A 20531-nucleotide genomic window follows, 5' to 3' on the forward strand; every position below is an offset into this window, starting at 1 on the left:
TGGGAGTCCAATTAGCAGCGGTAAAGTATTGGCTTTCCACTTAATTTACCAAAAAAATTTACCATTTTACCTTCGTACAATTGTCATGTATTGTTCGAATGACCATGATGAATGAAAAAATTTAAAATCTAAGGGGAAAATTGTTTATGTATAAACGTTTAAAAATGTAATCAGCTAAAATTAAAGTTAAAAGAAAAATTAACAATTTTGTAAAAGTTTGGAGAGCAAATCAAGAGACATGTCAATTTCAATCAATGGTATATTATATTAAACATCATTGTGGTATTTAGTACTTGGTATTGCGTTCCACCTAACACAACCACACAGAAAATGCATCCATTGATGGCCATGGTTCACAGCTTACCTTTTCACTTTTTTTCATTTTCTCTAATTGGTATTGGGACATTTTATAGGTGAGCACCGAAGAGGCAGGCAGGGGTGGTTGTTTGGTTAGTCCAATCCAAAAGTTGGAGACTGCTCAACAACACGACATAATAGACAAGTCTATATGCGATGGTTGTTGCCCTAATAAGAGTAAAGAAATGCTAACTCCTAAAAATGGAACTTTTAATTGATTGTCTAACATCTCACAGTTTAACGTTAATTTTCGTACCAACGTTTTAAAATATTGTGCAAAAAACATGAGGTTGCAGATAATCCATTAAAAGTTTCACTTTTGAGAGAGTTTTCTTAACATTTCTCGTAAGAATATCTAGTGGGGATGCTTCACAAATGTCATATTGGCTACATCAATTTTACTACAGCATCTCAAAAACAAAAAACTGTGAAACAACTAAAATTCTATTTTAAAGAGCCAAATTTAAAAACACCCATCTTCGACAGACTCTATTAAAGAGTCTTTATTACAGCAAAATAAGAGTCGTTTTTTTAATTTACAGAACACATGTTTATCAGCTAAATATTAAAATTCAAGAGTGGACCCTTGAGCAACGAAAAAAAAGGAAGAGAGAGAAGGTTGATTTAGAAAATAAGTGGGGCTGAGTTTAAATTGTTAATAATATATTCAAAGTTTGTTAAAATAGGGTGTCGTTGGAGATAAAAAGTTAAACTGAATAACTAAAATAATTTTTGACACTATTCACTTATTAGTTTACAAAAATTTAGAACTTCTCTTGGAAATGCTCGTAATGTAACATCTCACATCGCTCAGGGGTGTGGATCCTGTAAGCCTTATATGTATATTCTCATCTCTACCAAGCACGAGGCCTTTTGGGATCTCACTGGCTTCGGGTTCCATCAGAACTCCAAAATTAAGCGAGTTTGCGCGAGAGCAATCCCATGATGGGTAGTCCATTAGGAAGTTATCGTGTGAGTTCCTAGGAACAAAACCGTGAGGGCTTGGTTGGGGCCCAAAACGGACAATATCGTGCTACGATGGAGTCTCGAACTCAAAATGTGGTAGGGTCCCGAGCCGGAATGTGACACGTAGTGTTAGAGTATCTTCGAGAGATTTTTTAAAACAACATTAGTTAGATTTTTTAGCAAAAAAAACTAACAAAACCTTGTTCCAAGACACTATCTTTAAACTAACATTATTGTGAATAGTCAATCAACTTATGAAGGAAGAGAGAGACTTTAACGTCAGCCGACTATTAAAGAATTATTAAAATCTCCAACTATTCAACTCTCTTGAAGAACTAATAAAAAATTAGACTTGTTAAAATACAGTCTTGCTAGAGACATTTCGTCAAATTCACTAACTAAATAGTTTTTTGACATTGTTCACTAACCAAGACCATCTTCAAGTGTATTCACAAAGATTACTTTTTGTTAAAGTTGAAGTTTCATCTTGTAAATTCAACCTTCAACGTAGTTGATAAAAAGTATTGTTAGGAAGATTAAATTTTCAGACTAAATTTGTAAATTAAATGATGTGCTACTAATAAGATTTAACGCGTTAATCAACACTTAAGTAATAAACTAATAAACATTAATGTCCTTTAGTTTTCAAAATTTAGTCTTTCTAACATTACTCGTTGATAAATTCAATCTCGAGGTTCTCTAAATCTAGAGACTCTTCAACTCACTCCATAAGGGTTAGTTGTACTAACACCCTTAGAGGTTTATCGATTTTTCATAAAATCTTCTCACGTTTAAGGTATTACACTAACAACCTCTCATGTTTATTTCCCTTTCATATAACCTCTTGAAATTTTTTGCTTATAAATTTATTAATTTACCCTTATTAATTACTTGAAAATAATAAAAAAATGCTTTATAATTATTCATAAAAAATTTTATGAAACATTAAACAGTAAAAAACCAGGCAATTCGACATAAAAGGGAATGAACATGGGACTTGGAAAACCTTCAAATACATTCAAAGAAAGTACTTAGCTGATGAAAAAATCAGCAGCAGCTCCTCCTGCTCACCAATCATAGATGGACATGTGTCCAATCTGTGATTAAAAAATCAATCACTTGAACACGTGTCCATTTGTGATTGATGAGCAACCGGAGCTGTTGCTGATTTTTCAGCAGCCAAGTTCCGTTATACATTCAAAGGAATAAGGGCCTTGTAATACGAGTCGACCCCATAGAAGTCTCGTAGGTTGTCAAACGTTCGAGTTCGGACATTCTTGAAGTCATCATTTGTCTCAAATCAGGCCCCCTCTATTAATGAGTGCATTTTTGCTCAACTCCCGTAGCGTGAGTTCACGTGCAAACATGACACACTTGATTTGATATTTAAAGGGCCTCAATTTACCTGGAGAAACAATTACAATTAGGATGATGAAGGGTTCTCAATCAAACACGGTTCGATCAATGTATGATTCATTGTAATTGTTAGCTATATAATAAAGAAAGTTGAGGTTTCAATATAAAATCAATTGATAATATAAAGACTAGCTAACTTACTTATAAACTCATACAAAATTTCTTCTCTTATTAATGTGAGATTCATTTTCAACAGAAGAGTTTTCCGTGGGAGTATGCCAATTAACGAAACGAAACCTCAGCAATAGCAATAAAGAAAAGCTGTACGTATTGGTTCCTAGTGAGTTGCTTCTTATAAAAGACGAAAGTTGATATCCATCCTAAATAAACCGTCGTTTTGGCCCACAAGGGATCTGTTTCTTTTTTTTTTTTCAAACAATAAGGATTAGTTATGAACTCACATAACATCGAACTTTAACGATCAAATATTTATTTTTCAAATTGTATTTCATAAATTATTTTTATAAAATATTAGTCAGATCGATATTTTTATTTCAAAATATAAGAATTAGTTATGAACTCACACATCATTAAATTTTAACGAGTAAATGTTTATTTTTTAATTTGTATTTGATAAATTATTTTTATAAAATATTAGTCAGATAAAAAATATTTGAACCTTCAGAGTTTAGGAGTTTAATAATTGTTGGATAAATCGAATTAGAAAAGTTGCACACGCTCACTCACAGGGACTCGCAGTCGCAGAGAGAGTAGAATACCAGAAGAAGTTGAGAAATGGCAGCGATAACTCGATTGCAGCAAATGCAACTCCCCCACTCTCCTCTCACCGTCAAGCCTTCCGTACTTTTCCCCAACCCCAACCAGCTCCGCCGCTCACGTCCTCGCACTTTCTCCACCGGTCCTATCCTCTGCTCCACCAACTCCCCTCATCTCCCTCAGGTTCTCTCCCTCTCTCCATAATTGATACCTCTGACGTGCAATCTGTATGTATTTGATTTTGTCTTGTGTGTGGTGTTGGTCAGAGCTCGGTTTCTGCGGCGGTAGCGAATACCTCAATCATTGGGGATCTGCTCGACTACCTCAACGAGTCTTGGACTCACTTTCATGCTACCGGTACTCACCACTCTATCATTTTATGTTGTTTTTTTGTGTGTGTGTGTGTGTATTTTCTGTTGAATTTGTTCGTAAGAATCCGTTTGGTTACTGGGAAAATCAGGGGAAGGAAGGGAAAGAAATTGAACAATATGAACTCCGTGGCATTTTCATGTGCATCTGCTAGGATATGGATAATAAGAAAAACTGGTCTTTAGAATATGTTTTCGAGATTCAAAGCTTAGTTTGGTAATATTTCCTTTTGAATTCAAACAATCGCAATGCGCTCAAAAGCAAAGCAAATTCATCCACTTTGAGGCTAAACCCCGAGGGCTTATATACGACTTAACTTTAAATTGTTAACTTTGATCCAATTATGAGGCCAATGAATGCTTATATATGAAGAAAGAGGTGCTGAATTGGTTACATTTATAGTCTTAGTTTTGTTGTAATTTAGGATTTGGTCTTCTTTGCAGCTGAAGCGAAAAGACAACTAATTGCTGCTGGTTTTCATTTGCTGAGTGAGAATGATGAGTGGGACCTGAAGCCTGGTGGCCGGTACTTCTTTACACGGAATATGTCTTGTTTGGTTGCATTTGCTGTTGGAGAGAAGTGAGTGAAACAGATCTATCAGTTGAAAAATAGGATGTTGGATTTAGAATCATCAGCAACTATGCATTACTACTAACCTAATTGAGTATGTGACTAGTTACAGTTGGGTGACATGGGTTTTCAAATTGTGTAACCATTGTTATTGACTTCTGGATCTTTGTGTCACCGTCATTTTATTTTGACATAGATTTACCGTATATATTGAATTGTCTTTATAGTAATAAAATCTCTGTAATGCCTGTTATTTTGTTCATTGCTTCGTATACAGCTCAAGTCATTCCTTCTTTCTTTTTATTTTTTATTTTTTATTGTTAGATTTGGTTTTGTAGTTCTACAGGATTGGCATTTGTTAATCAAAAGTTATTCTTAGTTTTTCAGGTATAGTGTTGGTAGTGGTTTCCATGCGATTGCTGCACACACAGACAGTCCGTGTCTAAAATTAAAGCCAAGATCTGCATCATCCAAGTCTGGTTATCAAATGATCAATGTGCAGACATACGGAGGTGGTCTCTGGCATACTTGGTTTGATAGAGACCTAAGTGTGGCAGGCAGGGTGATATTGAGAGGCAGCAAGGGCTCCTTTCTGCATAAGCTTGTCAAAGTGAAGCGACCTCTGTTACGAATACCGACACTGGCCATTCACCTTGACCGGTTAGAAAATGCTCCTGTAATGCGTAGTTCTTATGAGTTTTAATTTTTTAATTTTTTAAATTTTTTTATTTATTTTAAGCAAAAAGTACCTTTAATTGGTTTAATGAAAATGTTAGCACTGTATATGAACGATGAAGACCTTATTGATCGAGAATTGTAGATGCTAGAGTCCAGTTAGGTTGAATTTAAAGGTGGAGTCAGTATAGGGTGCTCCACCAGATGGGTACAAAGTTAGCAGATTAATTGGACTGACTTGTCTGTTCAGAAAGGTTTTGTTTATCTGAAGAAAAGTTAAGCTTTGCAATTGTTAATTTTGTTAAATGTAATTTGGTAAACTGAATTTATATTTGTGTCTGAAAGGGGATTCTTTGATCAAGAGGAAGATAAGAAGAAAGGTTAACCTTGAAGGAAATGTGCTGTCTATGTATTTATTAGGTTGAATGTATTAACTGGAGTGTGAGACAACATTCTGGAACAAAAGTTTTATGTTTTCATGCACAAAAGCTCATTGAATGTTGATAAAGGTTATTGATACATTAATAACACTGCTCTGTGAAAGACTATCTATGTTGGTTATCTTACTTTTTTGAAGTCTTAAGGATGTGGCACATTTGGCTTGTGACGATCTTGAAAGGTTTATTCATCTAACATTCAATAGTTTATTCTTCTAGTTTCAGTAAGCTAGATGTATTATCTATTACTTTAATTTGTTTAACTTAGCAATTGAATATATAATCTAAGTAAATGTCCCTATACTACCAAGATAGTAGATTTCCAGTTTCTGAGAGCATCTATGATTGCAAAGGAGGGTAAAAATCTTAGTAAATATGTTCCGTGAAAGATAAATATTTGAAGCTTATACTTATAACTGAAAGCTTCCATATGCTTTAAATTGAGATTTCAAGTTCACAGTTATGGCAGGGCTGCCCCTTAGCATTTAGGAGCACTCCAAAAAGTTATACCTGTTAATGAAGTCCTGCTTTTGTTAGTTATCAAATATTCACATATTATCTTGTTATAGTGAATGGCTATATAGGGCAGGCTTTTTAAGAGAATGCTATATGTATATATACATTTGAACAAATAAATTTTTATTGGTTTAAGTTTTGAGGTGTGACAAGCTTGTACAATTTGACAATTGGTAGACAGTTCAACAGCTTAGTTTCTAAGAGTTATAGTGGAAGCTGCATCGTGGTTCATAACTATATAAGTAGTGTGTGACTTGTCTTAAGGCTTTTTAATAGGCCAGTTATTGTGCAGATCGTCTCATTGTTTTTCGTTTGCTTGTTTAGCACAGTAAACAAGGATGGATTTAAACCGAATATAGAGACTCAACTTATTCCTTTACTGGCATCCAAACTAGAAGAAGCATCTCTGGAGACAAAAGAGAAAAGTACCACAGCATCTTCAAAAGCTGATCATCATCCTTTGCTCATGCAGGTATTTGTTTGGTGTTCCACAATTAGTTGGTAAAGCTTCTAAAGTATCTTTGAAAAGTATAGGCTGGGATATTCTATCTGTTAGTGTTTGCGGCTTGGGAATATGCGAGCTTGCCCTTTCCGTGTATCTTCTGTAATGTGACTAATTGAAAAATGAAATTTGTTTTATTTATGTCAATGTAAAAGACTAGAAGCATATTGTTTCACAAAATTCACTTGTATATTCAATAAAATAATTAAAAGATAGAATTTGAAATGAGAAAAAGCGAGCAGTACTCCAATGCTTATGAGAATTGAATCATCAGTGCTTCTGCGGTTGCCTCTATCTTTTTTGGATATGAATGGTAGAGTATAGAGGTAAATTTGCAATGGGAAATTTGCTGGAAAATTACTATATTCATAGCAATGTCACTGGTGTTAGCAATGGGAATGCATTCTTATTTATCTGTTGTATGCAACTGTTAGAGGTAATAGACTTTCTTGTCATTTTAGGATAATACATTCAATCTTTATCACTCTCTAATCTCTGAGTAGATATCCTAATCAGCAAATACCGTGGCACTAAATAAAAGTGGTATTTATCTATAAAGAAAATTAGAAGATGTGAAATTATTATGTTAGCTATAGTATGTGGGCATTCCCATATCAAATAACCAGACGATCCAGTTTCCATTTTTGACTTATACACAAGTGAATTCTGTTTCTATGTAACATTGTAACTTTTCAAGTTATCCATTTTTGTGATCACTGTTAAAGTAATGGTGCACTTGTCTTGGGTGTAAAACACTTTTTTATTGAATTACAGCTGTGGTTTTCAGGTTTTATCAGATGAGCTCAATTGTAACATAGACGACATAGTGAGTATTGAGTTGAATATTTGTGATACCCAACCGAGCTGCCTTGGAGGTGGAAACGATGAATTTATTTTTTCAGGAAGGTTGGATAATCTGGCCTCAAGTTACTGTGCGTTAAGGGCTCTCATTGATTCATGTGAATCACCTGGTGATATCTCAAATGAACATGCTGTACGGATGGTTGCTTTATTTGACAATGAGGAGGTATTTCCTTCATCAGAAGTTCTTGCAGCATGAATTTCCTTTATCCCGATCCCAGTATTTTTATTTGTTACGTTAAGTACTGAAGTTCTGCATTCATATGCTTCCAAGGATAGTTTTCGTGCCTCACATATTCTCCTTTTCCAAAACTAGATTTTCATTATCTAATATCCGTGACGATGTAAAATTACTTGAATGACTATAAACACTATTAGTTATACCATGTGGAGTGGACCCTACAAAGGTGTCACACACACTGAGAAGTAGAGTCTGTTTCTTGTGATGCCCCTCAATGTCATTGATCACTTTAACTTTACTGTGTGGCTGATGTTTTCAACAACCTGTGATTGTCTGCAACATTCACGCCATCCTGAAAATTAAAATTCGTGCTTGCATGTGTGTGGCGTGACCACACATTCTACGCTCTACAGAAAGAGAGTAATTACTTAATTACTTTCTGTTGTAGAGTTTCAACAATTGGATCATTTTATGCTGGTTCTTATTTCCACAAGGAACATCCCCTTCTTACTCATGTTGCATTTATAGTGATGGTAATCTTTCGTGTGCATTTTCTCTTGCCTTTTTGGCCAGTTCACAGATTCTATCTTCAACTCTTCTTGTTTAGGTTGGTTCAGGTTCAATTCAGGGGGCTGGTGCACCAACTATGTTTCAGGCTATGAGACGTATAATTAGTTGCTTAGCTGAAAAATATGTTGGTGAATGTGCTTTTGAGCGTGCAATTCGCCAATCATTTCTTGGTAAGTTTGAGTCACACCTTTATGAGTTCCCACTGGACCTTTAATAATTCTCTCTCTCTCTCTCTCTCTCTCTCTCTCTTAAAAAAATTATCTTGAATTTTATTTTTCATTTAGCTCTAAAATGTCTATGGCCTGTGTAAGTTTGTCTTACATTGCCGGTCCAAAGCTCAGATAAAGGAGGAGGGGGAGGGCGTCAAGTAGTCGATAGCCGACACTCCTAGGTTACGTCGAATCCTTATGAAAATGAATCCAGAACAAAGCGCAATGACGTTCTAGGATTCATATAGCCGACCCCACTTAGTGATAAAAGGCTTTGTTGTTGTTGTTGTAGCTCTAAAACGTCTATGCACATTCAAAAGACGAATGGAAAAATGTCTATGCCATCAAAAATTATCTTGCAATTCACTTTTCGTTTCGTTTTACATTTTGGTTTATGGATTCAAAACACGGAACGGGTTTGAGATTCCATTCCTATATTTTGCAAGCACATTCTCAGGAATCTGATAACTGTTATGTGTGTACGCTTAAGGGGTACTTCCTGGTTACCATTTCCCACTGTTACCAAACACCTGAATGATAGCCTTTTTGTTCTCTTCGCCCAAAATAGACATGGGAGTTGCAGTCCTAAGCAACATACTATGCGAAGAAAATGAACAGTAAAGGGAATTACAAAAGGTAGGTAGGATTGTGGTTTAATATCCTGGGTGTGTGTTTTTTGATAAAGGGTTTAGGGTTTTGAATCACAGACTGTATTATAGCTAATTTTATTCGTGTGACCAGGATATAACTTCTTTTGTTCAATTTCTTTGTTCTTAGGTAATGTATCAACATAATCTCTAAATGTATATTTGGGATGCTTTCTTAATAGTGTCTGCAGACATGGCTCATGGAGTACACCCAAATTTCATGGACAAGCATGAAGAACACCATCGTCCTGAAATGCAAAAAGGTCTAGTTATCAAGCATAATGCAAACCAGCGCTATGCTACTAGTGGGGTCACATCTTTTATTTTCAAAGAAATTGGCAAAATCCATAACCTTCCGACTCAGGTATTTACTGTTGGACACCCAGTTTGATTAATCCATTTAACATTCTTGCATTAAATAAGTCATTAAGTAGGAATCCCATGCTTTAAATAAGTTGAGTAGAGTAGGTGCCCCTTTCTTTGGAAACTGACCTTATGTTCTGTGCTATTCATGCATTATACTAACATCTTCATGAAGGGAAATTTATCTCTTTTCATTTGCTAATGATCGAAACAAGATTACTTTCTGAATGTTTATATATTGCTCACTTGTTACATAAAAAAAGTGAAATCCAAGCCACAAAGAAACTCCGAAGTTAGTAATTTGTGTTAAAAAAAATAAGGATTTTCTTCCCTGTTTAATTTAATGTCTCCTTTATGAGATAGCATCATAGATCAGATATATCACTCTAAAGATAAATCAGTCCTATTTTGGAATTCAATTTAAAGCATATTGTCATGAGATAAAATTGATCTCACATGTCTCATTGATTATCTTTGACATTCTTTACCTCAGAATCTCAGATAACAATAACTTAGCTCATAGCTTTTACTTGCTCTATTATTTCTCTTAAGGAATTTGTGGTGAGAAACGATATGGGATGTGGATCTACCATAGGTCCCATACTAGCTTCAGGGGCTGGCATTCGTACCGTCGATTGTGGCATTCCTCAGCTTTCTATGCACAGGTATCGTGTCGCACATCAACATAAATCTCAAAATTTTGATGCCAACTGATATTTTTAATTATGAAGATCATATTTTCATAATTGATCTCACTCCCGAGCTTCATTTATTTCATATTTTCATGTCGTGGCATATCTTTTGACGACTCTAGTAAAGTGAGCCTCTCTCTAACCGTCTAACGAAAAAAATGCAGCTACTAGTAAAGTGAAATAATATGTTTCATTAACTATCTTAATAGTGCTTAAATTATTAAGCATTTTGATAATATAACTGATAGTTTTCAATAAAAGAGAGGCTAATATTGTACGTTTACGTATTAGCACTCCTTTATAGGTTGAAATATAATGTGTCATGAGTTATCACTGTTAGTTTTGTTTATTTTCATCTCTAACTGCAGTGTGAGAGAGATTTGCGGGAAGGAAGATATCGATATTGCATACAAATACTTCAAGGCATTCTACCAAACTTTCTCAAGCATAGACAGGAAGCTGGATATAGATTCGTAAGTCGCCTTTTATTACTCTGTTGTATTTATCATTCTATTTTCTGTTTGTGCGTGGGCTGAGACAGACAGAGCTTGAATAAATTCCTTCGTTTGAAAAGTTTACTTTTCATCACATAATTTTCAATCCAAAAGCAAAATTTGTTCGAGATGGGCTAGGTAACAAGAACTTCTTTCTTCTTTTTTTGGGGAAAGGTAACAAGAACTGCAACAGTTGGAGGGGGGATTATTTCTGCTAGGCAAATGTGTGCCTGGCTAACCCTTTTTGCAACTGATGGATCCGCGGAAGCAGAACGAACATCAACATCGGAATTCGGGCTTGGTTTTGAGTTGCCTCCAGAGAGTTTCTGCTTGAGCTCCAAACAAAGCCCGACTCTCTTTGTTGGATTATGACAGTTTTGCAAGTACACGTGCAAGTTGAGCTTCTCCATACCGATTTGCTCCCGTTGTCCCCGAAACAATGAAACAGATTGTTAATGCCAAGTATTTATGATAGGCAAATGGCACTACTTTTCGGTTTCTCATTTGCGCTGGGAGTACACGAAATAACGTCCTGAATGAGCTGCGTATATTGAACTGGAAACCAAAACCGAAACCAATTTCGAACCATTGTGTTTTTCCGGTTCTAAACCGAATCGGTACTCGGGATGGTTCCTATTGTAGCGTCCCTAAGAAAGAGTCGTTTATGCACCCAAAAAAGTGCTGCATTTTAACAGGGTATTGTTTTTCTTGTCTCATAAGTTTGGATAATAGTAATTTCAAATCGTGATTCGAAATCAGCTACTGTTTCATCCTCCATGACCAATTTTCATAAAACTCTACCATCCGTAATCTTAATCTGGTGTAACCAAATTCATGCATATTATTAACGCGTGTATAACACAAGTAAACCAACGAGAATTTGAGGGTCACATCTCTTCCGACTGCTTCTTGGTTGTCACAACCAACATTCTTGTAAATTCATATAATTCATAGAGAGCTATCTTTGGATGCGACGTTATGGCACACCAATGCAACTCAGACGGCGTCTAAGTTCTAAATCCTAGCTTTCACAATACCATGCATAGATTGCGGACAATTTCATACCAGAGTCCCTCCTAGCCCTAGGCGTGAAAAAAAAAAAAAGGGAAAACCCCAAACCGTCCCTATCCAGTCCCAAAACTGAACCGAAAATTGCCCGCCCTGAAACCAAACCGATCCCGAAAGTTTCATTTTGGGATTTAGGCTCCTCTATGTAATTGGTTGGGAATCCCAAACCGAACCAAATATCAACATATTTTGTTGTCCAGAGGGAATTAGGCTTGTTTTTTTAGTACAAGTAGCTATCAGGTTTGCTATGACTTTTTATTATCGTCCAACCGTTACAGGCGCATTTTCTTCTGTACAATATAAAATGATTGAAGCTAGTTTTGGTTGGTTAATCCGATCAATTCATTGATGGTCGCGTCTGATTAGCTCGTTGGTGAGGAAATAGCTTACTAAGGCGATGATCAGTAGTTGGTTCGAGAGGATGATCAGCCACACTGGGGCCGAGACACGACCTAGACTCCTACAAGAAACAGCAGTGGGGAATGTATAATTTATAATTTATAATTTAAGAATTACTTGAACCGTTGGATTGGTTAAGATTTAATCACAACCGTCCATCGTAAATTAGCTCTATCCCATCTCTCTCATTCACTCTCGATATCTCCAACACTCCAACCCTGTCATCTCTCTTGAATCCGCGGCGCCGCTCCTCCGTCCACCTTCTCCGACGCGACTCCAACCAGCCACAAGCAAGCCACACACACAGACAAGCACACGCACCCTGCTAGGCCTCTTCTTCGACTTTCGAGTCCCAAAATCCAGGTAAGGTTTTCTGATTTAGGGCGGCCTTCACTTTTCGGTATGGTTTTTTTGGTTCTTTTCGTTTGCAGTCAATAAATGGACGTTAGTTTCTGGGTATCTTCATCTCTTCTCTGAATTTTTAAAGGAATTAAAACTGCTTTACGCTTATCAGCTCATGCATGTAATTTCCATAGGTGCTCTTTCGAGTTTCGGTTCCATAAATTGAGTTCTAGAATGGCGAAAAGCAAGGCGGCGATTGGGCTCTCGTGGGAGCCAAAGTTGCCGGCTTTTTCATCGGCCTCCAAAAATCGAGATGGGTCTGGCTCCAAACCTCGCCCCGAAGCTAATCCGCTTTGGAAACCCAGCACGCAGCTTGTAGATGGCCTCTTCGTTCCGCCGAATGACCCGGTAAAGCGGAACAAATTGGCCAAGAAGCAGATCAAAGACACTGCTGGAACAAGCTGGTATGTTATCAGCTCAATTCACTCTGTTTCCTTTTAGTCTTGGGTTTGGTTAGATTCCCCTATATAATTTGCCGGCGATTGAAATTCATATTCTTTTCGGTGTTTCGTAACGTGTTTTCTGATTTAGGTTTGACATGCCTGCACCAACCATGACCCCGGAGTTGCAGAAAGATCTCCAATTACTCAAGGTATGGTAACTTATGTTGTGTTTCTGTTATTTGTTTTCATTGGCACATTGTTGTAGTCATGTGCATTCCATGTTTTCTCGATTTTGCGCTTGCCTCGGTACTTATTTTACTCATAGTGATCTGTGTTTTTAGAAGTTTTTGTGGTTATAGTTGTAGTTACCATGTCATTGCATCAACCTTGGAAGTAATAAACATGGGACAGTCTTTCAACCTGAATCTCTAGCATCGAGAATGTAACAAAAGCCAAACTAACTTGGAAGTTTGCATTTGACGGTACACTTACTTTGGTATGATTCCAAGTGCTTGTCAAATTGGTTTTAACGAGAAGAACCATCTAATTGCTAGCACATTCTGTAGTGAGTGGTGTTTTTCTTGTCCATCCGCAGACCATATGTTCATTGAAACATTAAACGAGATGGTATTTCTTTGGAATCTGGAACCCCTTCCAACGTTCAGTTATTTTTCATATTTCCATGATTCCTGTATCATTCAGATCATTTCCGTTCTAAAGCATATCAATTGACATTTATTTGAACCTAGTGGGATATATGCCTGCTCATGCACCATTTTACCGGCTTATTGATTTCGGGTTTATCCATTTGCAAGGATTACTATAATTATAACTTGTGCGTTTTACTGTTTCGTTTATTTTTTGGTCTGATGCTTTTGTTGTTGTTAAAAGGAAGTATAGTTGGCTCATTCAATTTTCTAACTGCAGTTAAGGAATGTTATGGATCCAAAGAGACATTACAAAAAGGGGGATGCACAACCGAACAAGTATTTCCAGGTTAGAATACGGTATCACAATAACGTTACAAGAAGCCGTTCATGGGATGTATTAGTATATTTGACGAGATTATCTGCCTTGTGGCTGTTTATCAGGTAGGGACAGTGATAGAGTCCCCATTAGATTTCTTCACAAGCAGACTTACAAAGAAGGAAAGGAAGGTGTCCCTTGCAGAGGAAGTGCTTTCTGATCGTAACCTTGGCAACTACAGGTAATAAGATAGCCAGAGGTTTCTTTCACGAGTTTTATTACCATGATGCTGTTGCTTATTTCATTGATCCACCATACAGAAAGCGGAAGGTTCGTGAGATAGAAGAGAAAAACCGGCCGGGTGGAAATGAAAAATGGAAGATAAAGGGGAAGGGGTCGTATCAGCGTGCAAAGCAAAGAAGGCATTGATATATCTTACCTTGGCCAAGTTTTTGAAACTCCGCAGACTTGCTGATTTCACAATCAAAGAAAGATTTTGATCATGTCTACTTTATTTAGTGAGAGTTTCTTGACAGCTTATGTTACTGCTTGCCTCTGCTAAGAACCCAGATCCCCAAAAACCTAGTCTAAAGATCAAATGATCCGGCCGTTAAAATTTGATCAAACAGTTACAATTATTATAACTTTTGGAAAGGTTTCTTGTTTGTAACCATTAAATTAAATTTCAACGGTCCAGATCATTTGATCCTTAAGCTCAGTATTTGGAGATCCGGAAAAGATCCGGATTCCTCTGCTAGGTGTTGGCTGTGGTCTCTGGATCTGATTTCTGTGCTTGCGGGCAGCGATATTTCACACCTTTTTAGCTTTACGTACCATGTTTTATTGATGGCTGTCGAATTGAACAAATCAAATTGGAACAATAACTAGCAGTACATGAAACGTTAAAAAGGCTGTGTTTATTATTTTTCTTTATATTTCCTCCTTGACCTGGTGAGGGTGAGGCAAGACAACTACGTAGAAGATCCAGGACTGCCAACTTTTATTAGAAAAAAAATTGACAGCAATTTATCCATTTACAATAAACTTGTCAATATGGCACTTTTACTTGTAACGTACCCAGAATTAATTTCAGAATTCAATTCAACTGAAACTAGATCGCACCATGGCAATGGCTCCTCAGAATCTCCCAAGCAAGACAGATGCAGATACGCATCGGGTTTGTTTTATATTTACTACAACAGATATTATGAATTTAAATAAACCGTATTAAAAGAAATAACTACAGACCAAAGTGTCGTATGATACGTAACATGATGCAGAATACTTTATATTTTCAACTTTGAAATCTTTTTGTCAGAAGAACCTGGATGCAGATCAAACCTCCCAAAGGCATACAAATAGTTCCAAAGAATCCTCCTATGCAGACCCCCTCTGGCTCTTTTCAGTGCTTCAAGACATCAAAGAAACACATATCGATGCTGCTTACTCTCTAAACAAGTAACCAAAGCCTGCACAACAAAATCCAAAACAATTTGGTCAAGCTTTAATATCGACATATATACAAATGAGGCGATCCAAGTATAGCTTGAGTTGAAAACTGGAAAAATTAACAGCCAATTTGCTAGATCAGATGTATCCCATCCACTTTCACCAACGGTGCGCCACCACATCTTATACCAGCCAGTGCACAAGTCTCATTCACAGTGCGTGTGTGTATGTGATAGTGTCCGGAGAGCATACCTTCATCCAAGCAGAGACATACTTTCTCAGCTCTGTTCAGATTCTTCTAAATCGTCTTCGTCATCATAGGGTCACAAAGCTCTCGAGAGAGCTTATTTAGATATAATTTCCAAACCCATGGAGCTTCTTCATCATTCATCACAGATGGAAGAAGCTTCCGTTGGAACCAAGGAAGAGGAGAACAGATGATGTCTGTGTCCATAGAAATGATCCATCCACTCAAGCCCACCTTGGTTCCCTATGCCTGCACTCCTGCCAACTGAAACACGTGCGACTCTCACAGCCCATTATACTTCATGCTCGACTACAAGCAGGCAGGGTGCAGGCACAGCCCCTGCCCCTCACCAGGGCCGGGCTAACCCAAAACTTGCATCAGGTTGCTGTTGATGAGACTGTAAAAAGAAAAACATAAATAAATAAAACACAAGCACCATATTCCAAGCAGTCAAAACAAGTGAAACCTATTACTTGAGAAACCTTAAGCAACACACCACAGCCCTTTTTTTTTTTTTCAAATAAAAATGCACAACGAAAATTGCAATTTAGAAAGCAGACTTATGATTCTACTTTAGATGACATTTCCCAGAGTTTAGCAGGAGGAGAAAAATTAAAGAAAATGAAGAAACTTTCTAGTAATAAAACAACAAACTTTTACGTAACAAGACAGATTTTTGTTCATTCATATAGCTGCCATAAATTTTACAATTATTTATTTTTTAGCCACTTATATCTATGAACAAATTTTTTTTAAGCCCCATATTGGAGCAAAAAATAAACAGAACTTGATTTTTTTTTTTTTGGGACTTATTACTAGTTTATCCAAAAACAGCTGAAAAACAAATAACGACAAGTAGAGGTAATTAAAAACCATTCTTTCTTTTGGTATACAAGGATTTCTACTTCTAAAAAAGGGATGGTAGCGGCTAATGCTACACAAGAAGGTGGTACTAAAAATCATATTAAGGGGTGAAGTTCATGGAAAATAAGATTACAAAAAATCCTCAAACAGAAAAGTGATACATGGGAGAGTACCCATTACATTTGCCAACAGTAGACATAAATAATGATTTGGATCACCAATGACGCAGCACAAAATTATTTCAGTGGGACCCATCTGTATTTAGTTAATAAATAATGAGTTGTGTTGTAATTACTGTGAAGTAGATTAGGTCAGGTGGAGATTTATGAATGCAAGATGCAAGAGAGCCAACCAAAATATAATATAATGAGAAGGATTCTGTTCAGTGCCCTCAAACCAGAAGTGTTCTAATGCAGTAGCAAATTAATAGGGAGTACCTCAAACCACATTTGAAAAGAGGGGAAATAAAAAGATTGATTTTCTTTTTCCTTCAAAAGAAGTACCTCTTCAACAAGAAGTTGACAAGACTACTTAATTGACTTTAGAGAAGACAGCTGTTGAATTGCCATACCTGTGAAAAAGGTTGGTGAACATGTTCATGAGGATGGACAAAGGGCATTCCAGGGCGCTGACAAGGATACTGGGATGAATGCAGATAAATGCCAGATGTTGATCGTGCACCAACATGATTCGGATTAAATGGTGTGATTATGGTCTCCGGATGACCATACCCAATTCCAGCAGGGGGCGATGGTGGAACCCAAGGCCCAGGTAGGTGTTGTGGAAGAGGACAAGCCTGATGTTCAGTAGAAATCTGAGGCCTGTGTGCAGAACCAAGTTGAGGAAATTCGGTGTTGTAGTTCAATGCAGGTGTATACATAGGCTGGATGGCATATGGGCCACCATTGAATCCAAACCCAGGATCAAATCTTTGCATGTACCTGCAAAATATTTTATCATAGACTTTGGTTAGCTATAAAATAGAAAAGACCAAACAAACTGGGAGCTAATAACGTGTTCTCAAGAACAATTTTCTGGCCAGGGTTACATGGAAATTAAGGGGACTACAACATTACACCTTTAAGTTCTTACTTTGTTGGATTCTATCAACTTGCAGCATTCATTAAGGATTAGTTGGATTTAAGAATTAACATAGCAGGTAAAGTACGAGAAGGCAGATGCTTAAGATTTTGAGCCATGTAATGACCAGATCATCCAAAAATATCACTGTCACGATAAAGGACAGGCTTCAATACTGACAACAATAGCAACGCTGATAGGAACCATATTTTGCATGGATAGATAAGACTATATTTTCTTTTGTTTGTTTAAGAAAAAAAACAGAAAGGGAAGAGTAGCTTAAGCAAATAGAAAACCATGACCATAAAAACAATTATGAGATGAGATTTTGCCTCCGAACACAAAAAGATGATGGTCCTCACGTGAATGAAAGGACAGGCTTCAATACTGAAGAAAGTAACTATTTTGGTAAGGAACAATTGATTACCAAACAAATAATCAGAGAGAAGAATAAATGGTCACTACAGAAATTGTATACCATACCTGTCATAGCTCCTGTCATAATCAGGGTCCTTACGGTCAATCTCATGATCCCTAAATATAGCTACCCTATTATTTGGTTTGTACCTCCCAATTGGCTCCTTCTCTGGCCTAATTCTAGCTGTTCTATTGCTACTTGTTGAAGTCTCGATTAAACCCCTACCAGAGTGCAACTCAGAAACATTTGACATATCTTCCACCTTTGGCATCACCAAGGGTACATGTTGTGGAGTATCCTGCAGCTTTGGTTCACTTTCTGATTTCCCACTTGAACTGCCACTCGTATTAATACTAGAGTTAAATATTCGTGCACGAGCCCTGTTATACTCCTCTTTCCGTTCTTCCACACTTTTAGCACTGTTTGCCTTTAATGAATTTGAGTCTACACTGTTTCCACCCTGTGACCATTTCTGTGGCCTCTGTTTTATTGCAACCTTAGTAACACCGCTGTCTTCCGACGGTAAATTAAGAGGGATGTCTGCAAGGCGAATCAAAGGGAGTCGACACTCAGGAGTTTTGCGGACAATAATTCTGGAACCAGAGCCATCAGGTAAATTATCATCTAATAAAACCATTGACTGAAGCGAATAATGTTGAGCCACACGATGTGCAGCCAAGCGTAAATAAGAAGTGGGCAACTGCTGAAACTCTAGTTGCTGCTGAAGAGGATCACGGATAAACTTCTCCACATCTTGCTCCATTCGTAAAACTGTACAAGAAGATATCTATGAATAGGGTTTACTCTAGTTAATTCAAACAAGACAGCACATTCTGACAGCATCTAACCAAACATATTACAATAATTATAATAAAATGGCCATGACAATGATAAAAGATTCCAAGAAAACAAGGTTTAATTCGAGTTCATTCGCCAACATCATTGAGAAGTTAATATAGGAAGTTTAGCAAATTTCCCTCTTCTTAGTTTTACGGAATTGACTCACTTAATTCTCTTACAACAAAAAAACCATTCTTCTTCTCATCACAAACAAAATTTGTGTCAAACATTCCAATTTGATTAGGTTCGGGATCAGCAAGGTCGGATAAGGTAGAACTGGTAATCACTCTTTCACTTTCAAATACTACTAAACCCTTTTAGAAACTAAAACTAGCTAAATGAAGGAAGTCCTCAGGCTGTTTCGATGTGAATATGGACTAACAGATAAAATAAAATGGAAAAGCATTTCATGTGTTAGAAGACATATTACAACATGTCAACTTCATCTCTATAGCTTTCCAACAAAGTACAAAGGAAGATCAAAACCATAGCAGCTAAAATTATGTGAATTGAAGTGTTCGGCCAGTGGCTTATGACTTTTTCTTATGCCTTCCTTTCTGTTATTCATACAGGCACTTCTAAAGAAAACCCTAACTGCGACAAGAATGGCACGGGCAGAAAATGCAAGCAAATGTGGAACAGGCAGTAAGATGCATACAACCCACACAAGATTGCGAAACGAAAACTATAACAAAATTAGCCATAAAAAACCCCATTCAGCTTCAATTTCGTGTCGAGTTTTTCTAAGAAGCAAAAACATGAACTTGACTTATAGGGATGTACGCAAAGCTTACTTGATAGGCGCTCCCGAGGGTTTTGCAAGGCCTCGCGAAGGAACTGGTCGACCTGATTGACGGCATCCTCGGAAAACTTATCAGAAGCGTCAGAAGAAGAGGAAACCAAAGGCGGGACGTCGCTGAGGCTTTGGGGGGGCTTGGAATCCTTGTTGGAGGAAAGCATCAGGCGGTTCAAGGCGTCGTCCAAACCGGCGACCTCCCATGACTCCGGGGCTCCGAGATCCTCCGCCACAGAGCCCTCCATGGCCTATCGATCGCAACCTCTCTCTCTCTATCCCTCTCTGGGTATGTAAAATACGCGCAATCGAAAGGGGAAAGGGGAAAGAAAATCGAGGTTAGGGTTTGAGGAAGGGTGGCGAACAATTCATGGAAGGACGTGTGTGTCCTCCGAGACTGAGATTGAAACCCCAACGAGATTTTGGGGTTTGGATTTCATGTCAGATTGATTGGGGCTTTTTCTTTAGGGTTTCGGAACGAGAATTGGGAGAGAGAGAGAGAGAGAGAGACAACGAATGGAATTGCAGGGAAAGGGAGATAGGGTGACGATGGATTGTGTGTTTTTGCGGGTGGGTGCGTGGGATTTTCTTTCGCACGTCACACGTGCCTCTTTGTTTTGTTTATTTTTTTCATAAACTCCTTTGAGTAACTTTAACGAAAAGCTTCATACTGTTCACTTTAATGAAAAATCACATTTTCACACTAAAAAGTCAATCCTAATACTATTTATTTTATCCTTTATATTTTTCTTATCATTAAAACTCAAAGTTTTCAAGTACTTTTCATTAATTTTTCTTTTGAATAATGTGTGTGAACGCTGGATGGGTTTCAAAATCGAAAAAAAAATCAAACTGAATTCGAAAAAATTTAAAGAAAATTGAACCGAGCAGAACCGAATAATAATTTTGATTTTGGCTTTCAGTTTTGATAAAAACCGAATAGAATTGAACCCAACATCTAGTGAACAGATTTTCTAATCGATATACACCAATGCAAGGGTACATGTTCCAGTTACATTGAAAAAATGTCAAATTGGATAAATGATCTATGTGGTTATACACTATTCGGAAGATAGCTAT

At 37.1% G+C, this 20531-nt stretch overlaps 3 protein-coding genes across 4 annotated transcripts; 2 read left to right on the top strand and 1 right to left on the bottom strand.

Moving 5' to 3' along the window:
• Positions 1 to 3388: 3388 nt before the first annotated feature.
• On the top strand, positions 3389 to 11241 carry LOC126628641 (probable aspartyl aminopeptidase). The gene is made up of 11 exons (XM_050298408.1): positions 3389 to 3639; positions 3723 to 3813; positions 4269 to 4404; positions 4783 to 5055; positions 6348 to 6495; positions 7313 to 7552; positions 8175 to 8307; positions 9176 to 9357; positions 9909 to 10021; positions 10417 to 10521; positions 10717 to 11241. Exons 1-11 carry the CDS (start codon positions 3475 to 3477, stop codon positions 10718 to 10720), a joined length of 1590 nt encoding a protein of 529 aa, XP_050154365.1. The 5' UTR covers positions 3389 to 3474; the 3' UTR covers positions 10721 to 11241.
• Positions 11242 to 12045: 804 nt separating this feature from the next.
• Positions 12046 to 14669, top strand: LOC126628643 (rRNA-processing protein fcf2-like). Of its 2 annotated transcripts, none has more exons than XM_050298411.1 (6): positions 12046 to 12409; positions 12546 to 12815; positions 12943 to 13003; positions 13722 to 13790; positions 13886 to 14001; positions 14081 to 14669. In XM_050298411.1, exons 2-6 carry the CDS (start codon positions 12586 to 12588, stop codon positions 14187 to 14189), a joined length of 585 nt encoding a protein of 194 aa, XP_050154368.1. In that variant the 5' UTR covers positions 12046 to 12409; positions 12546 to 12585; the 3' UTR covers positions 14190 to 14669. The 2 variants fall into 2 exon arrangements, with proteins under 2 accessions (XP_050154368.1, XP_050154367.1); XM_050298410.1 differs by having other exon boundaries at positions 12090 to 12372.
• Positions 14670 to 14805: 136 nt separating this feature from the next.
• LOC126628642 (uncharacterized) lies at positions 14806 to 20017 on the bottom strand. Its single transcript, XM_050298409.1, has 5 exons — positions 19453 to 20017; positions 17884 to 18589; positions 16892 to 17261; positions 15462 to 15853; positions 14806 to 15229 (listed from the first exon to the last, which is right to left on the bottom strand). Exons 1-4 carry the CDS (start codon positions 19697 to 19699, stop codon positions 15803 to 15805), a joined length of 1374 nt encoding a protein of 457 aa, XP_050154366.1. The 5' UTR covers positions 19700 to 20017; the 3' UTR covers positions 14806 to 15229; positions 15462 to 15802.
• Positions 20018 to 20531: the final 514 nt, after the last annotated feature.

This window comes from Malus sylvestris, chromosome 7, assembly GCF_916048215.2.
Source record: "Malus sylvestris chromosome 7, drMalSylv7.2, whole genome shotgun sequence".
Lineage (NCBI taxonomy): Eukaryota > Viridiplantae > Streptophyta > Magnoliopsida > Rosales > Rosaceae > Malus > Malus sylvestris.

Coding starts and splice junctions, on each gene's coding strand:
- LOC126628641 (XM_050298408.1), top strand. CDS start 3,475: ATGGCAGCGATAACTCGATTGCAGCAAATGCAACTCCCCCACTCTCCT. Junction 6,496..7,312: donor ATCATCCTTTGCTCATGCAG/GTATTTGTTTGG, acceptor TGTGGTTTTCAG/GTTTTATCAGATGAGCTCAA. Junction 9,358..9,908: donor TCCATAACCTTCCGACTCAG/GTATTTACTGTT, acceptor ATTTCTCTTAAG/GAATTTGTGGTGAGAAACGA.
- LOC126628643 (XM_050298411.1), top strand. CDS start 12,586: ATGGCGAAAAGCAAGGCGGCGATTGGGCTCTCGTGGGAGCCAAAGTTG. Junction 13,004..13,721: donor AAGATCTCCAATTACTCAAG/GTATGGTAACTT, acceptor TTCTAACTGCAG/TTAAGGAATGTTATGGATCC. Junction 13,791..13,885: donor AACCGAACAAGTATTTCCAG/GTTAGAATACGG, acceptor GCTGTTTATCAG/GTAGGGACAGTGATAGAGTC.
- LOC126628642 (XM_050298409.1), bottom strand. CDS start 19,699: ATGGAGGGCTCTGTGGCGGAGGATCTCGGAGCCCCGGAGTCATGGGAG. Junction 18,590..19,452: donor CCCTCGGGAGCGCCTATCAA/GTAAGCTTTGCG, acceptor CTTCTTGTACAG/TTTTACGAATGGAGCAAGAT. Junction 15,854..16,891: donor TTCACCAACCTTTTTCACAG/GTATGGCAATTC, acceptor TTCTTTTTACAG/TCTCATCAACAGCAACCTGA.